The 20,767-nt window shown below is 35.7% G+C and overlaps 1 protein-coding gene across 28 annotated transcripts in view; it reads left to right on the top strand.

The window, feature by feature from the left end:
* The window catches only part of RIMS1 (regulating synaptic membrane exocytosis 1), a 299,841-nt gene that overhangs the window by 222,027 nt on the left and 57,047 nt on the right, over positions 1-20,767 (top strand). For 18 of the 28 annotated variants that reach the window (XM_088053101.1, XM_088053091.1, XM_088053103.1 and 15 more), the window contains 2 exons: positions 11,353-11,465; positions 20,103-20,269. The exons of 7 other annotated variants lie outside the window; for them this stretch is intronic. In XM_088053101.1, coding sequence (XP_087909227.1) covers positions 11,353-11,465; positions 20,103-20,269 — 280 coding nt within the window. Of the gene's footprint in view, positions 1-9,462; positions 9,544-11,352; positions 11,466-20,102; positions 20,270-20,767 lie in introns of those variants that run through there. 3 more of the 28 variants (XM_088053113.1, XM_088053116.1, XM_088053115.1) reach the window with 3 other exon arrangements.

Here is a 20,767-nt window from a genome sequence, read left to right as displayed (position 1 = left end):
ATACATATATGCATTAAGTCAGTTGTACAAGGCATTGTGATTGCTGCAAAAAGATTGCATATTTGTATATCAAGAATGGGCTTCTTATTTGGTCTGTTGCACATTTGGAAGACATAGAAGATTCCAGTGAAATAATTTTATTACTCTTTAAAGTCCTTATTATGGAACTAATGAGACTTAAGGAAGGAGCAAGAGACTGGTAGCAGTTTTCATGTGGAGAAACAGAGTGCTATTCTAAGTACTAATCTTTAATCTTTAGTTATCAATTGTAAGTGATCCTATCCATTCTAGTAAGGCTTGACTGACATTGTATTTCAGACATTCCATTTTGTTGTCAAGTTTAGAACTAAACAAAAGGTTGTTTCCTTGTCTCTACCAAATGATACTTAGTTGCTACTCTGGTTGGCAGTCTGAGATTTGAAAAATTCAACTTATCAGAAAACAAGGTAGTTTTACAAGGTCCTGAATAATACACATATTTTCTTTAAAAAAAACCCCAAACTCACAGGTAATAGTTACAGTGAAAACCAGAGTAGTGATCCTCATTCCATTACAGAAACAGAATTGTTACTACACATCAGGAATGGAGAAACAACCTTAAATGTAGTGGAAAAGATTGATTTTAAGGACTAAGACCTTAAAACAGTGTTATAAATCACACTGGCACAAAAATGTGAAAAAAGAACAGGCTTGTTGGTGATTATGTTCTGAAGGGGAGAGCAACTTTGCGTAGCTTTAGACTAGAGACAGGGTACAATTATTTTCACTTGAGACAATGCTAACTAAATAATAGCAACTCAAGGCCATGCAGACTTTAAAAAGTGATTGAAGTTAAGATTGTAGGCTTCTGTCATTTTTCAACAGTGTGTTTTTTTTTATTATGGTCAAATTCAAGGAAGATATAGTTGTATTTTTTCCCTTTGCAACCATGTCAGCAGTATTTCTTAGAGCGGAAGACACATTGAGATGTATTGAAAGGTCTTGAGATGTTTCAATATTGACAGCTAGTCCTGTATAGGTGTGTCTTTCAAGACATCACAATTCAATAGTAATTTCCCTAACTCATGCTACTAAAGAAGTGGTTTTGATTTTTCTTGTATTAACGGATGATTTTATAAAAGGACCTAATGGTATGAAGAAGTTTTGGCTCAGTGACTAAAGCAGTGAAATTCTAAGCCATGGTAAGGACAATGGTGTATTCTCAATATGTTCTCAATTCTGTGCCGGGCTGTAAGAGATTTGCATCATTGTTTTTTTATTTGCATCATGTTTGAGTGGAACTGTGAAAATCATTAAGAGGGATGGGGATTCTGCATTGACTTTGCTTTTCAGCTGTTTCTATAACAACTTCGTGATGTAGTTGCATGGTTTTTAAATTATACTTTCCCATAAAGGATGCATCTGTGATCTTTACTCTGTCTGTCATTGCAGCAATCAAACATCATAGGAATTCTTGCTTTAATAAGATTTGAGGGTCGGTTTCAACACTTTTTCATAATGGTTGATTGTTGTATTGATCAAGGAAGTGAATATACCAGTAGATATTAGGGATTATATTATTACTTTAGCAAGTAAATAATAATAAAAAAAAATAGTACTGTTGAAATTTATGAACCAGCAAGATAAATGTGCAATGGTTGTAGTAGAGCAACAATCTTTCAGGGGTAATTTGTGCAAAGCAGGTCTTACTCCCTCTATCTGCCTTCTGTTTGGGTCTTCTTTGGGTTTTCCTTTTCATAGCTTTGACAATGTAGTTTCCTATTTCAGAAATCATACAATGAGAGTGAGGTTTGTGATAATAGAATTCTCTTTCCATGTAAAGAGCATCTGCAAACTTGACTGAAGCAGCGTGGTTTTGTGTGTTTCCAGTGGCATCTGGTTACAGCAGTAGGGCTCACGTGGTGACTCCGAGCAAAGCAAACGTGTGTCCAGCATTAGGTGTTGCTGTACCTTAGCTCATGTTGGGAAAAGCTTTGTACAGCACTTGTGTGGAAGTGCACGTGTGTGTGTGTGTGTGTGTGTGTGTGCTGCTGCTGGTATGTGAGGGAAAGCTAAGTGAAGACTCTGCCAACATTAAATGGGGATTACATGTATAAAATTCATGTGTGTGATATTTGTGCAATGGTAGTGATGTCACAGAAGAACAAAGTGTTTTGACATCCAGTATTTTTTCTTTCAACAAATAAGAATCGGAATTCTGTACAGAAAATCAGTATGTTGTCAAATAATACATTGAGTTGCAATTATCTTTTTATATTTAACCAACTTAAGATCCCAAAAGAAAAAGAAGTGCTAGTGAACAGTTCGGTGTTTGTGTACCTGATCATTGAAATGTCGTTGCAGTTGAGAGCATGGTTGTGGTAATGGTAAAAGATCAACCCCTTTCAGTCAAAAATTTTTTCAAATCTATCAGTATAAAAATTGAGTGGCAGAAGAAAAAGAATAAGTCCTTTCAGTTTCAGATTTCAGTCTATCAATGTTGTTTGTTTTGTCTCCATGTTTCTGGTTTTATTTTTAAATTATTAGATGGCACTACATATTTTGAGGCAGCTTGTGGAATCTTTACTCATGCTGGAGAATATTTTTCTTAGCACTGCTAACTTCTGCCAATGAGTTCAAGCCTCATAATTTTTCATTTTTAATGGTACAGTGGTTTTTGAGTATTAGAGATTTCAGTTAATAGAAAATAAATTTGTAACACTCATTTCAGAAGAGGCTTCAAATAGTGCTGTGTGGTTCAGAGGTAAGAGTGATATTTAAAACAATTTTAAGATTTTTATGTCATTCATAAATTTGGGTATGATAATTCTCTAGAATTTTTTAGAATTATAGAATTCTAGAATTATATTCTAGAATATTAGAATACTTAAAGACTCCACAATCTGGTTCTCCGTAACATCATTGTTCCCGTTAATTTTAAAAGAAAAGTCATAGGCTTTATTATTTGTCATGGCTTATCAATTTAATTTTCTACATTACTTTTACATACGCTGGAGTACTGCCTACTACTGTACATGCCATTGTCACATGTAACACATTTCTTTATCTAACTTCAATTTTGCTGATTTCTTTTTCTGTTTCCATCATTCCGTGCATTTAATTCATTGAAGAGCAAGAGAATTTTAACTCTCCCACAAAAGGTAAATATTTATGTAATTTTTTACAAATGTTTGGCAACTGTTGATACTGGATTTTCCTTCATTATGCTCCATGTCAGTATATAGGTTGTAGTTAACAATGTTAAGATGCAAAAAGGTGGTTTTTCAAATATCTCTATGCTATCCAATGGCCCTCTTTAGAATCTGAAAATGGTTTCTCTTGTGTTTCTCGTGCTCCTATTGAAATACAATAGACTGGATTTAACAGAGGTAATGATGATATTTTACATGGCTTAGAAGGCTCTTGATTCAGTTAAAGTTCACACAAAGACTTACAATTTTTCCTAAACTGTTCTTGAGTTCTGCACAGTACATACTTCTAGTGATGCAGCCATGGTCCTTGGCAGCTGTGAAGAAAGTTCCCTAGGTGTGGGCTTAGGAATAGTTAAAAGTGATGATGGTCAGAAACTACTTTTTGTATGTAGAGGGATTCTGAAGAATGAGTTGTGTTCTGCTTGCATGTCAGTCACACATCAGAAAGTTACTCCTGCTGTAGGGCAGGTTTTAGGGGCAGACATACAATGTTCACTTCATATGGATTCATGCCTTGCTGGTACCAGAGAATCAGTGAGCTCAAACAACAGGTATCTAAGGCTGTCCCACTAGGTGAAATCTGTATTCTGTTATGTCTCTGTCAAAGCCACATTGCAGAAAAGTCCTATTTTTTTTCCTTTTATCTGAAAGTAAAAATTATTTCAAAATCAAAATGAAGCTTGTAGAGAAAAAAAAATAAAAAAAACACCCCACCCTTTCAATGTTAAAATCAAAGTAGTATGCTGCATAAAAATTACTAGCACTTATTATGATTAACCTTTTCTAACCTTTGTTCCTGAGTCCTGCTCATCTTGGCAAATTCTGGTCTGAATACAGGCTTGGGTGGGTTACAACTAAACTGAGTTGAACTTGAATCAAAGTATTTCCTACAACTGCTTTACTTCATGAAGGGATGAATGCTTAGGTAAAAATAAAGCAACTTCTCTACTGGGTATGAACTCCAACAGCCATATCAAACATACACAAGTATGTTTTCATGTTAATGTTAAAATGAGATGAAAAAGAAATATGTAACTTAGGTGTTAGTAATTATATATTATTTTTGCAGTGTTTAGAATATACTATGAAATGTCTTAAGAAAGTGCTAAGAGTGGTTGATTTTACAAATTATTTCTGTCTCAGTATTTATATTTCTCTCAAACAGGACAGTACAAATCAGTCTTACCTGTTTGTTGATTATGCCTCTGTCAAGATTTGGGCTGCAGTGGATTTTTTTTTTGTTTAAAACAATGGACTTTATGCAGACAAACTAGACTGTCTCTAACAGGTTTGTAAAAGAGCTTCTTTCCACAAGATTTGGATGGGTCTGGCCTAATATTTGGGCGTGTGTAGAAGGTGGTGGGATATTCAGATGTACAGATTCCTCTGGCTCAAGGGAGCTGGTGGCAGATGAAACCCAGGGGTTAAAAAGAGCCGGACGAAAGAAGAGCAGCAGGAAGAGTGAAGTGCCAGCAAATCTGGGAGATCATAACTATCTTAATTTGAGCTGATTTACACTAGTAGCCCACTGTAACTTCTTACAAGAGGTAAAAAGAATAGACAGAAGGTGATTTAGAGATGGGGTGGGGGAGTTACAGGACGTTTTGTGCAAGGAGACATAAATATGAGGGAGAACATGTCCTACAGGAGTGAACAACACTGACCATATGAATCTGCAACAAAGCAAACATCTGTTTCATGTAATCAATGGAAAAGTTTATAATCAATGAAGTCTTCAGCAGATTATGAAGATGCTGACTTGATTTGTTTTCAAAATCAGTGGCTTGTTGTTTTGGGTTTGGTTTGGTTTTTTTCAAATTTTAAAAGGTCTGTGTTTGTTTTCTTGTTGTTTCCTTTTGCATAGAAGCTTCTCTGTGGATCACCCCTGAAGCTCTTTGAGAAAGAACTGAATGTTGCATCATCCAGTTCAGGTTTCTGTATTGGCATATCTTCCTTCTGGAGTGAGTTGTTAAGCTCAAGAAGGCCACTGTGCCTCTGTGTGTACTGAGAGATCCAAGCTCATCCCCCAGCTTGGAAATCTTACTGTGTGCCTTGGTCATGCCTTAATTATGATTGGGAGGAGGTCCAGAGAACTGTCAGCTCCCATGGAAAGGAGATCCATGCACACAAGCTTGTCATAGATCCAGCAGGTTCTGGTCAGGCAGAGCAGGGTTCAGAGCCATCTTCCTCACTATATGCATGTTGCCATTATTTTTTGAAGTTGTTTATTCAAAGAAGTCATAGCAAGTTCTTCATCTTGACAACAAATTGATTTTTTCAGTGTTACTTACCTTGTATTTCAAAACATTTGTCTGCTCATTATTTTGTGCTTTTTAAATTTCATAGTAGAGTTTGCTGTGAATTTTTAAAGCCAAGAAACCTACTGAAAGGATATTTTCTGTGTGGATACTGCAAAACTTGTCCTGAAGGATCAACAGAAATGAACTAGAGGCTTTCTATTATTTCTGAAATGGATCATCCTGGTCCAACACTGGTGACTTTTCTTTTCTGTGCCACACAGCCATCTCTGCACTAGATGATTCTCTCATTTAAATCTTGTTGCTGCTTTATTGCCCTGCCTTTGTTATGGACATGTTTTGCCTAATTTCTTCCTCAGCTGCCACTTCTCAAACCAGATTTTTTTTTAATTACTTTTTCTCATCTAATTCCTCAAACCAAATAGGTTTCTTTCCCCCTGATTCCTGTCCACAGAGCATCTATGTTGCTCAGGCAGATGAGTCTCCTAGCTTTTGCTGTGTAGAAAGTCTGTGTACATGCTTCTAGACTGCAGTACAGCTGTAGCTGTTTGTTACTGTTCAAATTTTCTTCTTAATATGAAGACTGAAATTGAAGAGTAGGTCAGACATCTCTTGACTTCTGGAATAAGTGCCGTTCTTTGTTCCCCTGCCTGAACCTGTTGGGTTTGCCCCAAAAGCACTGTTATTATAAGTTTATGAGGTAAATTCTCACTTCAGCTTCCTTTTCAGTACTTCATTATGTAAGAAGTGTTTGTGTCATTTTAGACTTACAGGCTTTTCTCTTAAAGTTTGCATCATAAAGAATGGATGTGTGACATATTCTAGAAATAGTTACAGCTATCTGAAATCTTGATGCCAATTTCTTCCTGTTATGTAGCTTCCTCTGACATTTAATAGTGCAGGTAAGACTTGGAGGTTTTCCATGTCATACTCTTTGCCTGCACCTCCTCTTTCTGTCTTGACCATCTTGAACAGAAATATGAAGTGCCTCAAGAGAAAATTCTGAGTTTGTTGCAGACTTCGTCATTACAGAAAATGGTATGCCCAGTTCTACCTTCTAGAAAAGCACAGTATGGTTATCATTTTGAATGTAATGTCACCAGTCATTCTGGCATTAAGCCCATATTTGGCTTGGAGCAAGAATGTCCTTTAGAAAGGTATTTTCACTTAATGACCGCAAGGGATGGAAATTTGTTCCTGGGATTAATCACCTGACTTTTTAAACATATATCTTATTACTTCTCTGTAGACTCTCTTTGGTGAATGTTCCGATATGAAAGAAGTGGATATGTAGAGCTAGAGCTCAGGAATAAAAAACTAGAACTAGAAAAGTAGCTACAGCATTTTTGCTGTTCCTTGCTAGTTCAATATTGCTGCTATTGTGATACAATCTTTATTTAAATGATCCCATATAAATTTCATACATTATGTTGTCAACCCATTAGATGGGTGTTTAAGGCATTATGTAATTTGAGAATTTTGCATGTAGTATAGAGTTTAGACCCCTTTTTAAACCTTAATGGGAGAACTTTGGACCTCAAAATTACTTCTGTTTCTTTTGCACTGGCCACTGCTGTTAGTGCTGCTTTTGTAGCTCTCAGTGATTTTCATAGGGTTGGTCTGCTGTTGATGCTAATGCAAGTTTAATTTCTTTTAAAGTCATATTTCTTGAATTGTTAGATTCATATTCTGTAGATAACAGAAATATGCCATATGACACATTCTGTCTAGAAAAGTTTTATTAAAGAAAAAAGGAAAACCATCTGCCCTACTACATCTGATATATTAGTATAGTACATTGATTATTCTTGGGTTATTTTGTACATAATTCAAAAGGTAGACTATATTCTGAACATTCAGAAGTTAGAAGTTCTACCTTCTCCCTCATTTAAACAGCATTTAGGGGTTGAAACATGCCCATAGTAGTTATCTGAGGATAGTAATAAAGATGAGAGCTGTCAACTAATTAGTGGCATCAGGTGTAACTCTATAACTCTTAACATAATAGTCATATATTAAAAGGAATATGACTAGCACACAAAATCTTAGTAAACAGGTAAAGTCATCAAAAATTTAGTGTCTATATCCTTCAAGAGAAAAACAACTGTTAGTCTCTCCTAATTTTCTTTGAGGGTAGATTGAAGGCTGAAAATAAGATCTGTAGCTACTTTCTTTAGTTTATTCCTTACCTCTTTCAAGTAGTGTCTTACAGAATTGCATATTTTAGGCTAGCCCCAGTTTTATTGCTGAGTGTGATGCTACATGGTATGGAATGATCCTTCTGGTCAGTGGGGGTCACCTGTCCCACCTTTTTCTTCTCACAGCCTGCTTGGAAGCAGGGGGAAGGCAGGACAGGGCAAGGGGCTGCAGCATGAGGAATAGAGAAGGCCTTGGTGCTATGCAAGCACTGCTCAGCAATTGCTAAAGCACTGGTGTGTTATCAGCACTTAGTCGCAACTAGAAGAACAGGCAGCTGTGAAGAAAACTGCTTCCATCCCAGCCAGACCCAGTACCCCTGGGATTACAGGAGTCAGAAGGGTTTATAAATAGATTAATGGAATTGAAATATAACATTTTGATTCCATTTATGTCTGTCTTTTCTCTCCTGCATGGCTTGATTGTTTATGTACATCATTGTTGTTAATCTTCACGTGGTTTATTAGTAGTAAGCTTTGGCTATTAAGTTACACTCTTTATTTTAGCAGTTTGATCAATGAGTTCTCTCAATTACTTTTACACTGATTGATCTCACATCTGAATCACCAGCCCTTGAAGAGATGAGAGTTACAGCTCTTTGAAGTGTGACTTTTGACACCAAAGAATAACTCATTGACACAACCAATATTGATTGTAGTTGTACCACTATTTTGAAACACTTATGGTAAATCTTCATTTTTTAATTCTAGAGCCACTCTAGAGTTTAAAGGTCTTGGGATTACAGTGCTTTGATTTGTAAATTACTGTGTAGTTCTACCTCTCAAGACCTCCAGGAAAAGCATTCTATAAATAGTAATGTCCTAAAAGAAGGTATAGCCATATTTTTATAGGCAGGCTAAGTACTTTTTATGTCAAGTTTTTGTTACCTGTGGTAACCAGCCGTGTTCCAAGAAAGCAATGTGATCATATGGTGTTGTTACCTATGGTTGTTACAGTTTTGCTAATGTGCTTTTGCTCCCGTGTTAGGCTTTTTTCTTACTTCTCATGATTAACATGTAAAGGTTTTACCAAACCACTGGTCAGGCAGATAAAATTTTCCATCACAGGACTGAGCTACGTTCAACATATGCTCAGATGTGCATGGTAAACAAGCTGGAAAGAACACAGTTGGATTTTCTAGACTAGTTTAATGCAACTACATGCTTACAAATAAATTCACAACTAATTGGTGCTAAGTTACACTGTACTTCATGCACAAAATCAAATTTCTCCATTAGAGAATTTAGATTTACTTCACAGACCTTATTAATTGTTCCCACGTTCTTTGATACAGTTATATATATATATATATATATATATATATATATAGGAAAACCAGAACATAAACGCATTAAGCTTAAGGATTTAAACATAACAAAAATCAAGAATTACAGAATTAAGGTTGAATATTTACTCAATCTTGACTGAAGTAATAACTTCTGAAATAGCATTTCATTACATATTAGAATACTCTTTCCCAGGTATCACAGGTAATACAGGGTAACATATCATATATATTATTTAGTATAGCATACAGTTGACAGGCTAAAGGACCTAAAATTCACACAATGAAAGGGTGATATTTAGACTAACTCTAATCTGTGCACCATACACCTGTAGGGCTAAATTTTTAAAGGGGTCTCATTTTACCCTCTGATTTCATATCCTCAGTCTTTTTCATGCATGTATGATAGGATTAAGATACCCATTTTATTACTTCAGTCCCTAACTGATCTATCTTAATCCTTTCATATCTGTCCTTAAAATAAGAGGCCATCTTTAAAAATTTCACCTAAAGTGCTCAATTTTGCCTTCAGATACCTCCATGCAACTTCCATTGAAGTAATTGGAGCTGTGCCTGCATATCTGATGGTGGAACTGGACTCATTGCAATTAAGGTACACATTTCCTGACATAATTAGTCATCTGGAATAATTGCTGGGCCCAGTGTGACATTCTGCATGTGCAGAATTTGCTAGATTGGACTCTGCATATGGGAGATTGAAGATAATGATAAATTTATTTCATGCCTTAAATTTGTAGTTGTAGCAGAATTTTAATGTAGTTTGTTTTATTTAATTTTCTTATTTTTAAATAAGAAATGTGGAAGGAATTCACAGTGATGCCTTTGTATATATTTTCATACCCAACCAGCACACAGACATTCTATCATTTCCATGAGCAAGTTACAAATGGTATGTGCAGGCACAATTGTGATTTTTTCAGTTGCTTATAGTTTAAAATATCCAATCCTGAGTGTACTGCTTTTTTGGTTTTATTTATTTTTTTGGCCATGTATCTTTGTGCTGGCAAAGCACAGACAAAAAAATGGATCTGTAAACAATGCCACAGTGAACAGCATAAAAGCCACACATGAGAACTTTAGTACCTCTTAATTGAAAATACATAGGGTACTTAGTCTCCAGTAATTTAAAATTCTCTGTGTTTTGTGATTACAAGTTGATTACATGCAGCTTTAATATAATATAGGTGTCTCTCTCCTGTCACTGATCTGGGGAGGGGATCTTTTATAAAAGTTTTATAGAGAGTAATGTAAGTGCATGGTTGGCACAAAAGCAGAAGATTTTGTGGAGGTCAAATAAAATTAAATTTGTGACACATAAAAAATTCCAACTTAAAAGAAGTTTATCTGAGATGCTGTAACCTGTTAAACCTGTTAACCTGTTAAACCACAATCAATGTAGTGAATACTCCTGTGATTTAGAAGTTACTGATAAATATTTGGGTCTAGTTCTAGAACTGTTAAAAAGTTCCAGTTTTCATGGTATTGATGTTACCTGTATTGCTTTGAATTTAAAATGCTACAAAGTTAAAGAATAGCAGAATATATAGATCCCTCTGAAATTTTTTCACTACCACAAAGGTTAAGTTCCTTGGAGGAAGCCTTGTCCCAGGTGCTTTTACACCTCTCTGTTAGAGCAAGGGTGTCTGCCTGTGGCAGGCACAGCCAGTATTAGTTGTTCAACATGTTCAAGTTGAAGAGGATTCCCATTATGGCACCACAACTCCTTGAAGGTGCAGGCTTTCTGTTTTTAAAGAAACACTGCCAAATGGAAGTTGAAAACACAAGAACAAATAATTATTTGAAGTAGAGGTGATCATTACAGGGCAAAGTAGTGATTTTAAAGGAGATCTGGTTAAAAAACCCCAAACTACTAGAAATGTATGTGACTGGTTGAATGGAGAAATTATTCCTCTCAAATAGTCTTAGCTATGTTAAACTGCTATTTTTCAAGATAGTAGGAGGAGTTAATTATTTTAAAAATACATTTCAATATCTGTTTCATGCATTAATTCTTAGAATGCTACTGTAATATTTTCTGCATTTAAACAAACACATGCTTAGATGATCATGGATTTACATCCCCTGCATCCAGAATATTTAACAGGTGTATAATTCAGCCTGCCACAATTTTTTCACTCTTTTCATGTCTGTTGCAACAGCTTTATTATGTGTAGAAATTGGGATGTCTGCCCATTTTCAGGTAACGACTCTCACAGTGAAAGCGATTGATTTCTTGACATTAGTGTTCCTTTGTTCTGTGTTTACACCCTGCTTGTTCTACATGTTTGTACATTTCTTTGTTTTGTTGAAATGGAAATAAGCTAGAGTTGTTGCTAAACCATTTGTTTTTTCAAAGAAATTTTCTCTATTTTTAATTGATTTTCATTGTGTGTTTTTGCAGCAAGCTTAGTAGTGGAGGAGCGAACGAGACAGATGAAAATGAAAATGCACCGTTATAATCAGACATCAGGGTCTGGTTCTAGCCAAGAACATGAGCGTGAGCAATATACCAAGGTAAAGTCAGTAGTCTTGGAATGATATTTTGGCTTGAAAATTGAAGGCATAAACTTGTTTATTTAAAAATATTACATAACCTTCAAGAACACTGTATTTTACAGCCTGATAGAAATGTCTTCAAGTAATAGCTTTTTACCACCTTTTTTGCCCCCATCTGTTGTGCATTAGACTTAGTCTTTGACATCAACTAAAATGTATCTGTAAAAGCCAAAATACTTAAAAACTATTTCAGGAAAGAAAGATACTTCCACAGCTGTTAAAAAGAGACTAATCACATCTAGTTTAGGAAGTCCTCAGACTTCCAGTTCCTGGAGTTTAGAAAAGGAGGCCATGAAAGAGTTGGTGGGGCCTTGTTGCTGTCTGATGTGTAGAGAGAGCTAGGTCCAATCCCAGATTGCAGATGTTCTCATATTTGTATAATTTTTTTGCATCCTAATAATGTCAGAGATAAACTATTTCTTTTCTTGAAGTACCTACTGATTACTTCGATTTCCTTTTCTAATAAAAGCATAAGGAGTTTCTGTGATAATGGAATATATTGAAATAACGTTAACGAAGTTGTATAGAGGAATTTTGTTTTCTTGATAAGGCTAAGATGATAGCCCATAACTTTGTAATTTAAACTGTATAGAGTTCTGAACAAACTGATGAAAATGTCTTGCACATCTGCACTGCTGGTTACAATTCAAGCTGTGAGGAGCTGGATGCTCCTGGAGATGCACGTTAAAATAATGCATAAGTGAGGTACTCACCTAAAACAAAATCAGAAATTTACTTAGGAATGGTTAAATAGGAAATTTGCCAGCTAACTTTTAATATGTAAGATTGGTTCAAGATCTTGTTGCAGTTAAATATGCAGACAACTTTAATAACAACTTAAATGAACAGTTCAAAATGAAGACGAGAAACAAAACTTTACGTCCTCAGTGGCCAGTCTGTGGGATATCAGTGCTGTTAAAAAAACTCAACAGCTGGGGTGGAAATTTCCAATGAGATCTTCTGTCAGGAACAAGAATTTGTTTAATTAGAACAGCTAATTTACTATGGGGTTTGCTATTACCTTCAAAAGAGGTCCACTCAGAGCAGGAGGGTGAGATGCAGTGTTGTACTTCCCAACTGCTTAACATGTCAGAAAAAATAGTTAAAATAGGGTTGACAAAATTCTCACGAGAGAGAGATAATATGCAATCTGAGGACTTCTGCCATGATGACCTTTGTTCAGATTCAAAGGCCAGATTTCTGAGTTAGATTATATGTGCTTACAGATTGATTTAAACTTGTGTATTTGACATTCTGAAATGTATTTTTTAATTCTAACTCTCTAATATTTATTATAAGCATCATTTTGGCCCTTCAATATGTTTTTCTTATTTGATCAGCATAGATCCAATGTATGGTTAAATAGTTGTTAGAAAACATCAACCTGCAATATTACAAATTCCTCTTATCCTTAGAACCTTGAATTTTCCAGGATCTCCTTTTGGTTTTAAATGCATGTAGAAATCAAGATTGAAATCATGATGAGTACTAAATCATAAAGAACACTGAAATTATACTATTCAGAATTTTTTTTTCTAAAACTATGAGGAAAATTTTGAAGAAGCAAATTCTCTGTTGGTTGTTAAAGAGAAATATTTTTGGAGTGCCTTGTCTTCTGTATTTGTTTCCCATGCTGAAATGGTAGTAAGAAGAATTGCCGTGGTCTTTAAATGTTTAACTTCTCATGTATTTTCTACATGATAATGTTGGAGTCCTAGATAATATGGTCCAACATAGAATTAATTTTTAAGTGCTGAGAAAGAATTCTATTAGCCCATTCTAACACGCCAGGATATTCAGTGATGGTGATAGTCATCACTTTAAAAATGTTACCAAACCAAACCTTATGCTACTGTCTTTCTCTATCCTGAGAAAATGGTGAAAGAGTCAAGAGAATAATGAAGACAGATGAAAATTTGGACAGCTCCAATGAAAATGTAGTACATCATCTAATGAAAACGTAGCTGTTGTGGTAAAGCTGATGACTGAGATTTCTCAGAACCAAAGACTACTCAGTTTCTGCTGCCAAAATTTGTGAAGAGTCTTTGAAAGCTGCAGAAACAAGACTTAATTTAAATAAAAAAAATAAATATTAAATGGTATAATAGGCATTCTGGAATAGTGAAAAATAAATATTAACTGACTGTTAAAGAAATAGCAATTGCAAGTAGAGTTTTTCCCTCTTTAACCAAAATGATTCTTTCTTTCCCAAATAGCAGTTTGCCCACTGCTCCAGAAAATAAATACATTTATTTGAGAAATTATACTGTGCTGAATATTGAGAAACAGTCCATTCTGCATTTCAGAGCAATCAGCTCACATGGATTTGATTCTTCCAATATTTTTGCATTTTCAAATATGCCTGTTTTATTACATATGAAATTCTCTAAACCATTCAAAAATTTTCCTTCAGTATGAGATCATATTTACAATGGTTAATTATGCATATACAAAATAATTCTTGAAAGTTAAATAAGTTTTCTCTTTTATTGAAACAAACCTTTTTTGTAACTGGTCCTTTGCAATTTACAGTCAATTTCTGATGCATTACAGTTTTGTAATTTTCCCCACTCAGTTTCTCAATTTTCTAGTTTCAGTAAGCAAGCAATAGTTTTCCAAGCATGCACCATGAAGGTTTCGATTTTGAACATCCATTAATGGATTTTGAATAGGTAACTGTCTGCCATGCAACATTTGTATATTCTTCACAGAGCTCACATCCTTATTTCCTCCCAGTGCAGTGGAAAGACTCCCTAATTTATGGGGAACAGTTATTTCTAATATGATAAAAAAAAATTAAAAAAAAAAAAATTTAAAAAACCACCAGACCTCTGAGAATTTGTCAAAAGTATTTAAAGAAGAACTTTAAACATGCCTACCTTCTTTCTTATATGTTGGTTAGGCTGTAGTGGCTAGTGTGCACATATTTGTGCTGTTTCAGTACTTGAGAGAATCAAAACATTTGGTGGCATAATTTCAGATATTCACAGAGGTGATTTACAGTGTAACTCAATTAGCCTTCTAATTCAAAATACACTTAAGGCTTTTTTTTTATTCCAGATGCCACACATAGAACACAAACATCATGCTGCAGCTGCTCCTCCTTCCCATTTTTGGAAGTTCTGTTTATTCAAGAGAGTTACTGATTAGACCACTGTAGTATGTACTTAAAAAGGATATCTCTCTATATTTAGATGCACTACGGCCTTAAGACTGTATGTGATTGAAAAGCATTTAGCATACAAGTGTAATCATGGCATTTGTTCAGTGGCACTGTGGATTTAACTCAATAGTTACTGTCTTAACTCTTGTATGTTTGCAGTTAATTTCTAAAGCAGGGGCTGGGTAGGATACTTGGGCTGATAGGAGGCTTATTAAGTAAAGTTTTATGTCATGCTGGGTAAACATCTAGGGCTGTATATGGAAAATGCTTTTGGACATAGATGTAGCATCTTCTTTTGGTCCCCTTCACCCACCTTGAAGAAAAAGTTCTATATATATTGTATTAAGATGGCAATCACTCCAGTACTGGCTGGATTTCACAAAATTTTGTGGGTTCCATTCATTTGACCTGTGGGCTTCACTGCAGTTTTCTTATGGTTTGACTTGCTCATTTTTACTGTTCCCTGTTTGGAAGCTGAGCAGTGTTCATAGGAGTTGGATACAATTATAGGAGGAGCTCTTTAGAATCACTGGTGCTTGGCAGGCTCTGGACCATGGCATGAGCTGCTCCTAAGACAAGAAGCTGGTGGGAGTCAGTGATGAGCCCTGAATACCCTAAGGTGCCAGCTGCTGGTCTGTGAGTGCCAGCGGCATTCAGAGGAACCCTATGTGAGCAATCATAAGACTCAAGGTGTTTTGTGCAGGATTCAGTGTTTTCTGACAAGATTCCTCGTTAAAGTGCCTCAAAAGATAGCTGTGGTCTCGAGACTTGTATAAGTCCCTGGAAGAATCTGTGCATCTGGTCAGGATTTCTCTTTCCTCATGTTAATGACTTCATTTTAAAGCCCTTTTTATTTTCTCATTTCATTTCCTAATTCTAAGCACATAATGAGGTATATATTAGTCAAGGTTAGTCACCTGGGACTTTTTTTGTAGTCTAAGGACAGCATACTCAATTAATTTTCAGAGCTCTGAACTCTTGTATTCTTCATGGTTTTGGGAGTTAAATCTAGAAATATAAATACTTTCATATTATAAGTACTTTCTAATATGAGAGATAATCCAATTATAATGGACGCTTAAATGACTTTTAAGATGTGCCTTATAACAGTAAAATTGCTGACACTGTTAGTCATTAAGGAGCTGTAAAATTATTTGTGAAGTACACTGTTTTGGTTTGTGTCTATGCTCTTCCCACTGATGTTAACACATCTACAGTTCATCATACCCCTTTTTCCTCCTTCTGCTGGTGTGCAAGAAGCAACAGCTCCATAGGTGGTAAAGTCAATGGAAGAACAGGTGCATTCCACCTGTTCATAGACTTCTGGTTTTGTAATTCAGGCAAAGACAGTGCAGATATTTTGGCATTTGAAACTAGTTGCTATTAATGTTTAAAAAAGCAGACCTACTCTTTAGTAATTGCTATTGAAGTGGCTGCAAACTTCAATGACTCTCCTAATGTGATAAATGGTGCAGCTTGGAAAAGAAATGTTACCTAAGCTTTAAGATACAGAGTTGAAAGAGAAGTGATTGCACTGAAATATATTTCATTTTGAGGCTTCAAAATGCTATAATGTCTAAATATAACATGTCAGCGAAACTTATTGCAAATATATGTACAGTTGTAAAGAGCAGCAGTTTTCTGCTTTAGAGGAGAACTCTATCATATTATTTTTGAGCCCCGTTGGAAACCTGCAGGCATTACTGCATTGCAGGTACTTTTTAAGAGGATCTTAGCCCATATTATTTTTCTCCTGAATGATACATTCAGGTGTATTGCAACAGTAAAATATTCTCATTTTAGTGAGCACTGCTTTGTGGAAGAGTACTATTTACTTCTCTCTATATTGGAAGGAAAAAAAGTTTAACTTAAAAATTGCTTTCATTTTGTTCATCTGTTAGCTGGGATGACTGATTGTCAGACTGTATCAGAGGTAGGTAGGAAATCAGTAGGAAAACTTGTATGCCTCCTGTTGGTGGCATTAATTAGAAGTTGGTGAATTAATTAGAAGCAGCAGGTATAAGAAGGAAAAGCTAAATCCAGAAGTCATAGTAGTAAAATGTAAACTCTGTAGTACTCAGCATTGATTTTCAGCATCACTACTTTTTTGTGCTGATCTCTATTTCTGTGAAGGGAGATGTTTTCAGTTTCTTGGGAATCACAGCCCTGGCACACAGTATAAAAGGGGTAGGAAAAGCTCAGCCATGCCATGAATATCCTGTTTAGGAAGGGAGGCTCCATGTTTTCTGCACTAGCTGTGATTGCAACACAAGGCAAGTAGAAGACATGGATTCAGTTTTTTCTTTATGTCCCATCTCACTGTAAAATGCAGTGCTTACCAGCATAGGAAAAACTGTCTTTTAGGCCAGTCTTGTATCTACACAACAATTTGATTTTTCACACTGCTGGACTATAGGGAGCAAAACAGAGTGAGGATATCTATATAGCCCCCAGTTACAGGGGATGCTACCTGGGCTGAAGACCCCTGCACCAGTAAATGGTTTCATGTTGATACTGAACGGTCCATTGATGGGGATGAATCTTCAAACAGCCACTGATATACAAACTGGAAATTCTAACTTCCCTCCCAGTATTCTAACTGGTAAGCTGCACAACCATGCTTGTTGCTTTCCCTCTCCCCCCTCTCCCCATCTTTCCCAGCCCATGTAGATACCCCATGAAAGGTGGAACAAATGCAGTACAAGTGAAACAGAGGGTGTTCTTCATGACATACACAGTCCACCTGTTGAATCATAAGTTGAGGGCTGAACAGCCAGATTCAGGTGTGGCTTGGAACAAAGACCAGCAGTCTATATCTCCCTCAATACTTAGAAGAAAGGCCTACAGCAGGACAGCTTCCAGATGTAACTCCTCTGGCCTTGGTGGCTCTCTCAGTGGGGTAGTCTGCCTTCTCCAGCAGCATGTCATGGTTGCTCAGGGACCACCTCAGTCTTCTACCACTGCAGGTTCACTGTATGCACTCTCAAACCAAAGGCCACAAAGATAATATGGACCTTTTGGTGAGGAAGAGAAGTAATTGGACATTACAGTGGCAGAGGGAAGAAGTCAGATGATCTTCAGCAAATACAAATAAAGCATGGAGGTATTTCTGAAACAGTCTGTTACTATGCTTAAGAAACCCCATACATTTGAAAGAAATTGAGTGGTTATATTTTAAACAAAGAATTTTTGAAACCTCAATTTCAAAGGAATAATTGTTAGATATAATCTCAATGTATAGGATGGGTGAAATCCCTATTTCACTGAAATCAACAGATTATTATTTAATGGGATGATTTTGCAGATTTCAAATCTGTTTAGCTTAATTGAAAGCCAGATCATTCCATGTGTCCAGATGGTTTTCATATTTTTAAATGTCTCATTTAGAGTAGCTTGAAGGATTTGTTAGGAATTCTTTAGGAATTTTTTCCTAAATTTGCATAAAACCAAGTCTGTCTTGGGACTGGGGCAGTTTAAATTATGCTGGAGAGAATAAACCTTTCATTTTTCTAGTCTCTGAATGTTTATATTTAGCTTAAGTAAAAAGTTTTCAAACTTGCATTTTTGCTTTCAACATTTTAGATTTAGAAGGAAAATAAGATATCCTATTATGAAATAGGTCTGATAAGAATTAGTATGTTTTGTGTTTGCATTTTGGAGTTACCATTTTATCTTGCAGTTTGAAGGATAGCAATCAGCAAAATTGTGTAACAAACTCTACAAGTCATTAATGAAAGATGAGCTGAATAAACATAGGAGCGCAGTCTTACCTTAACCCCAGTGGGCATTTATATTCAGTAAAGTCACAAATCACTTGTAAAGAGAACCTCCTGATTAATTCCTGCTGTAGTTAAAAATATTTTTGTTATCAGGGTACTTGAGCCCTTTCTGTTACCCATTTTCTTAAAGTTACCTTTAATAAATCAGAGCTTTCTCTCCTGCAGATGTTTTTACTGAGGCATTGCAAGGACCTCACAGGATACTGCCTAAAAGTTTTGCTAAGCAGTGTTCTAATGCACGCCTGAAAAACACACTGAGACAGTAAATTTATACAACCTCCATTTGTCCAGCAGATTTCTGTATTTACAATTGGTGCTTAAAATTGCTTTATTCCTTCCCCTTCTCTGCTCCTGTTGACTTCTTCATTTTATCTTCAATGTTTTACCAAGAGGTTTCAAAGTATGCACAAGCATAGTTGCTGAAAGGCACTGGAGCAGGAGAAGATAAACCTGACTTAAGGAGAGGAGACCTGATACATTCATCTGTACAAACTCAAGTTTGTGTTTGCTAGGTTTTTGAAATTAAGTCATGGCATTTGCCAAGTGACTCAGCCAGCAACCCAGTGCCTAGCTGGAGTTTGGATATTCACAGATAGCCACAGATTTGTGTATGATTTATAAATAAATGTTTTATGGCTTGCAATTTTACAGAGCACACATTTGGAAAATGAACTCCTCTGGAGTGTCATGTTAAAAACTGCTCCTAAGTGTTGATAGTTTTCCTGTAATATACCCAGGGAATTATGCCACTGATTTAGTTGCTTTCTAGTCAAGAGTACCTTCCTCTAATGACAGTAAGTTTTAGTTCTGTGATTATGAAAATTATTTGGTCCTCATATCTGTATGAGTGAAGATTTAGATAAGTGTGACTGCTAGGATTGAAAGTTCCTTTTGACTGATGATATGAGTAATAAGAGCATTATGTGATAGATGGTGTGGTGTCCCAGTTGATTTTAAAAGCAAAGTAACTTCTACCCCTGTCCACATATTCCTCCTGCTGTGTCTTCTGCTAATTCTTAGGCATGTGCAGATGTAAAAGCAGCTAGATCAGGGAACTGATCTGCCTGGAAACAAATACTGTGTTTGCTGAGTTAGCTTTCTCCTTAATTAGTTCTCTAGTATCACAATACAAAGAGATATTTTGAGATAGAAAATGTACTTTTTCTCTTTTTTAATAGAACTTCGGAATTGAAATCAGTCCCTAATAGTGTCATGTAGCATTACATTTCATTCAGGCTCATATGCAGTTCTATGTGCAGGTATTTTATAGTATGCACTTTTTATATTTTAAAAATAAAAAAGGGTCTGTAGCTAAATGGATGGTATGCATGTGCTTGAGATGTCTCTCTGATGCATAAATAGTTCATATAAATATTCCATTATTGTGGTTCTAGTGTGCTGAAGAACCAACAGCCTATTTAATTTCCAGTGCATTATTTTATTCCGAGTATCTTCTTTAGTCCATAAATAACCTGTTTGATTTCTGCACTAGGCGTAAAGACATTATTTAATGTAGGCATGTCTTTGAATTTCATACAATTTGTTATATCTAAAAGCAGTTAAAGGGGATTGTCTTACTTAGGTCATGTGTTGTCTCAATGAATGCAGTCTGTTTTGATGAGACTCCTCACCCTTTCTTTTCTTGATCTCTAGTATAATATACAAACAGATCAGTACAGAAGTTGTGATAACGTCTCTGCCAAATCATCAGATAGTGATGTCAGTGATGTGTCAGCCATTTCCCGAACCAGCAGTGCCTCTCGCCTCAGCAGCACAAGTTTTATGTCAGAGCAATCTGAGCGCCCTCGAGGCAGGATCAGGTGAGTTCTCCATGCAGATTCAATTGCACCACACTCCCTCTTTCACTGAGTGCCAGAATAAAACCAGAAATTCTTGAAACTGGATAACCACAACATAGGAATTTGTGAAAAATTTTATGCACATATAAACCGTTTTCCATGACTCGCCTGACAGTATGTGCATCTAAAACAGGAAGCAAACTTCCCATGAGATGATAGATTAATGTACTTATCCCAGTTGAACTTGAATACTGGATGTCCTCTCATTGTTGGCTAAGAATTAGTGTAATCAATATGTCAGTAAGGTATTACAGCAGAAACATTACTAGATTTTTTTAGTTAAACAGTTTTTGTCATAAAGGCTTGGTTTTTATTCCTCAAAGTATTTTTCCCTACCTACATGCCTTTGTTTTGCTATTTTCATGCATATGATAAATTACTAGACTTGAAGCTATTATTCATATAGAAATTTTGATATTTCTTGTTCAAAAGTAGTTTAATTCATTCACATTATCAATA

The sequence above is a fragment of the Pseudopodoces humilis genome, chromosome 3 (assembly GCF_049639895.1).
Source record: "Pseudopodoces humilis isolate 2021_Gansu_Grassland_sample_001 chromosome 3, ASM4963989v1, whole genome shotgun sequence".
NCBI lineage: Eukaryota > Metazoa > Chordata > Aves > Passeriformes > Paridae > Pseudopodoces > Pseudopodoces humilis.
This window is presented reverse-complemented; position numbering and strand designations above follow the sequence as displayed.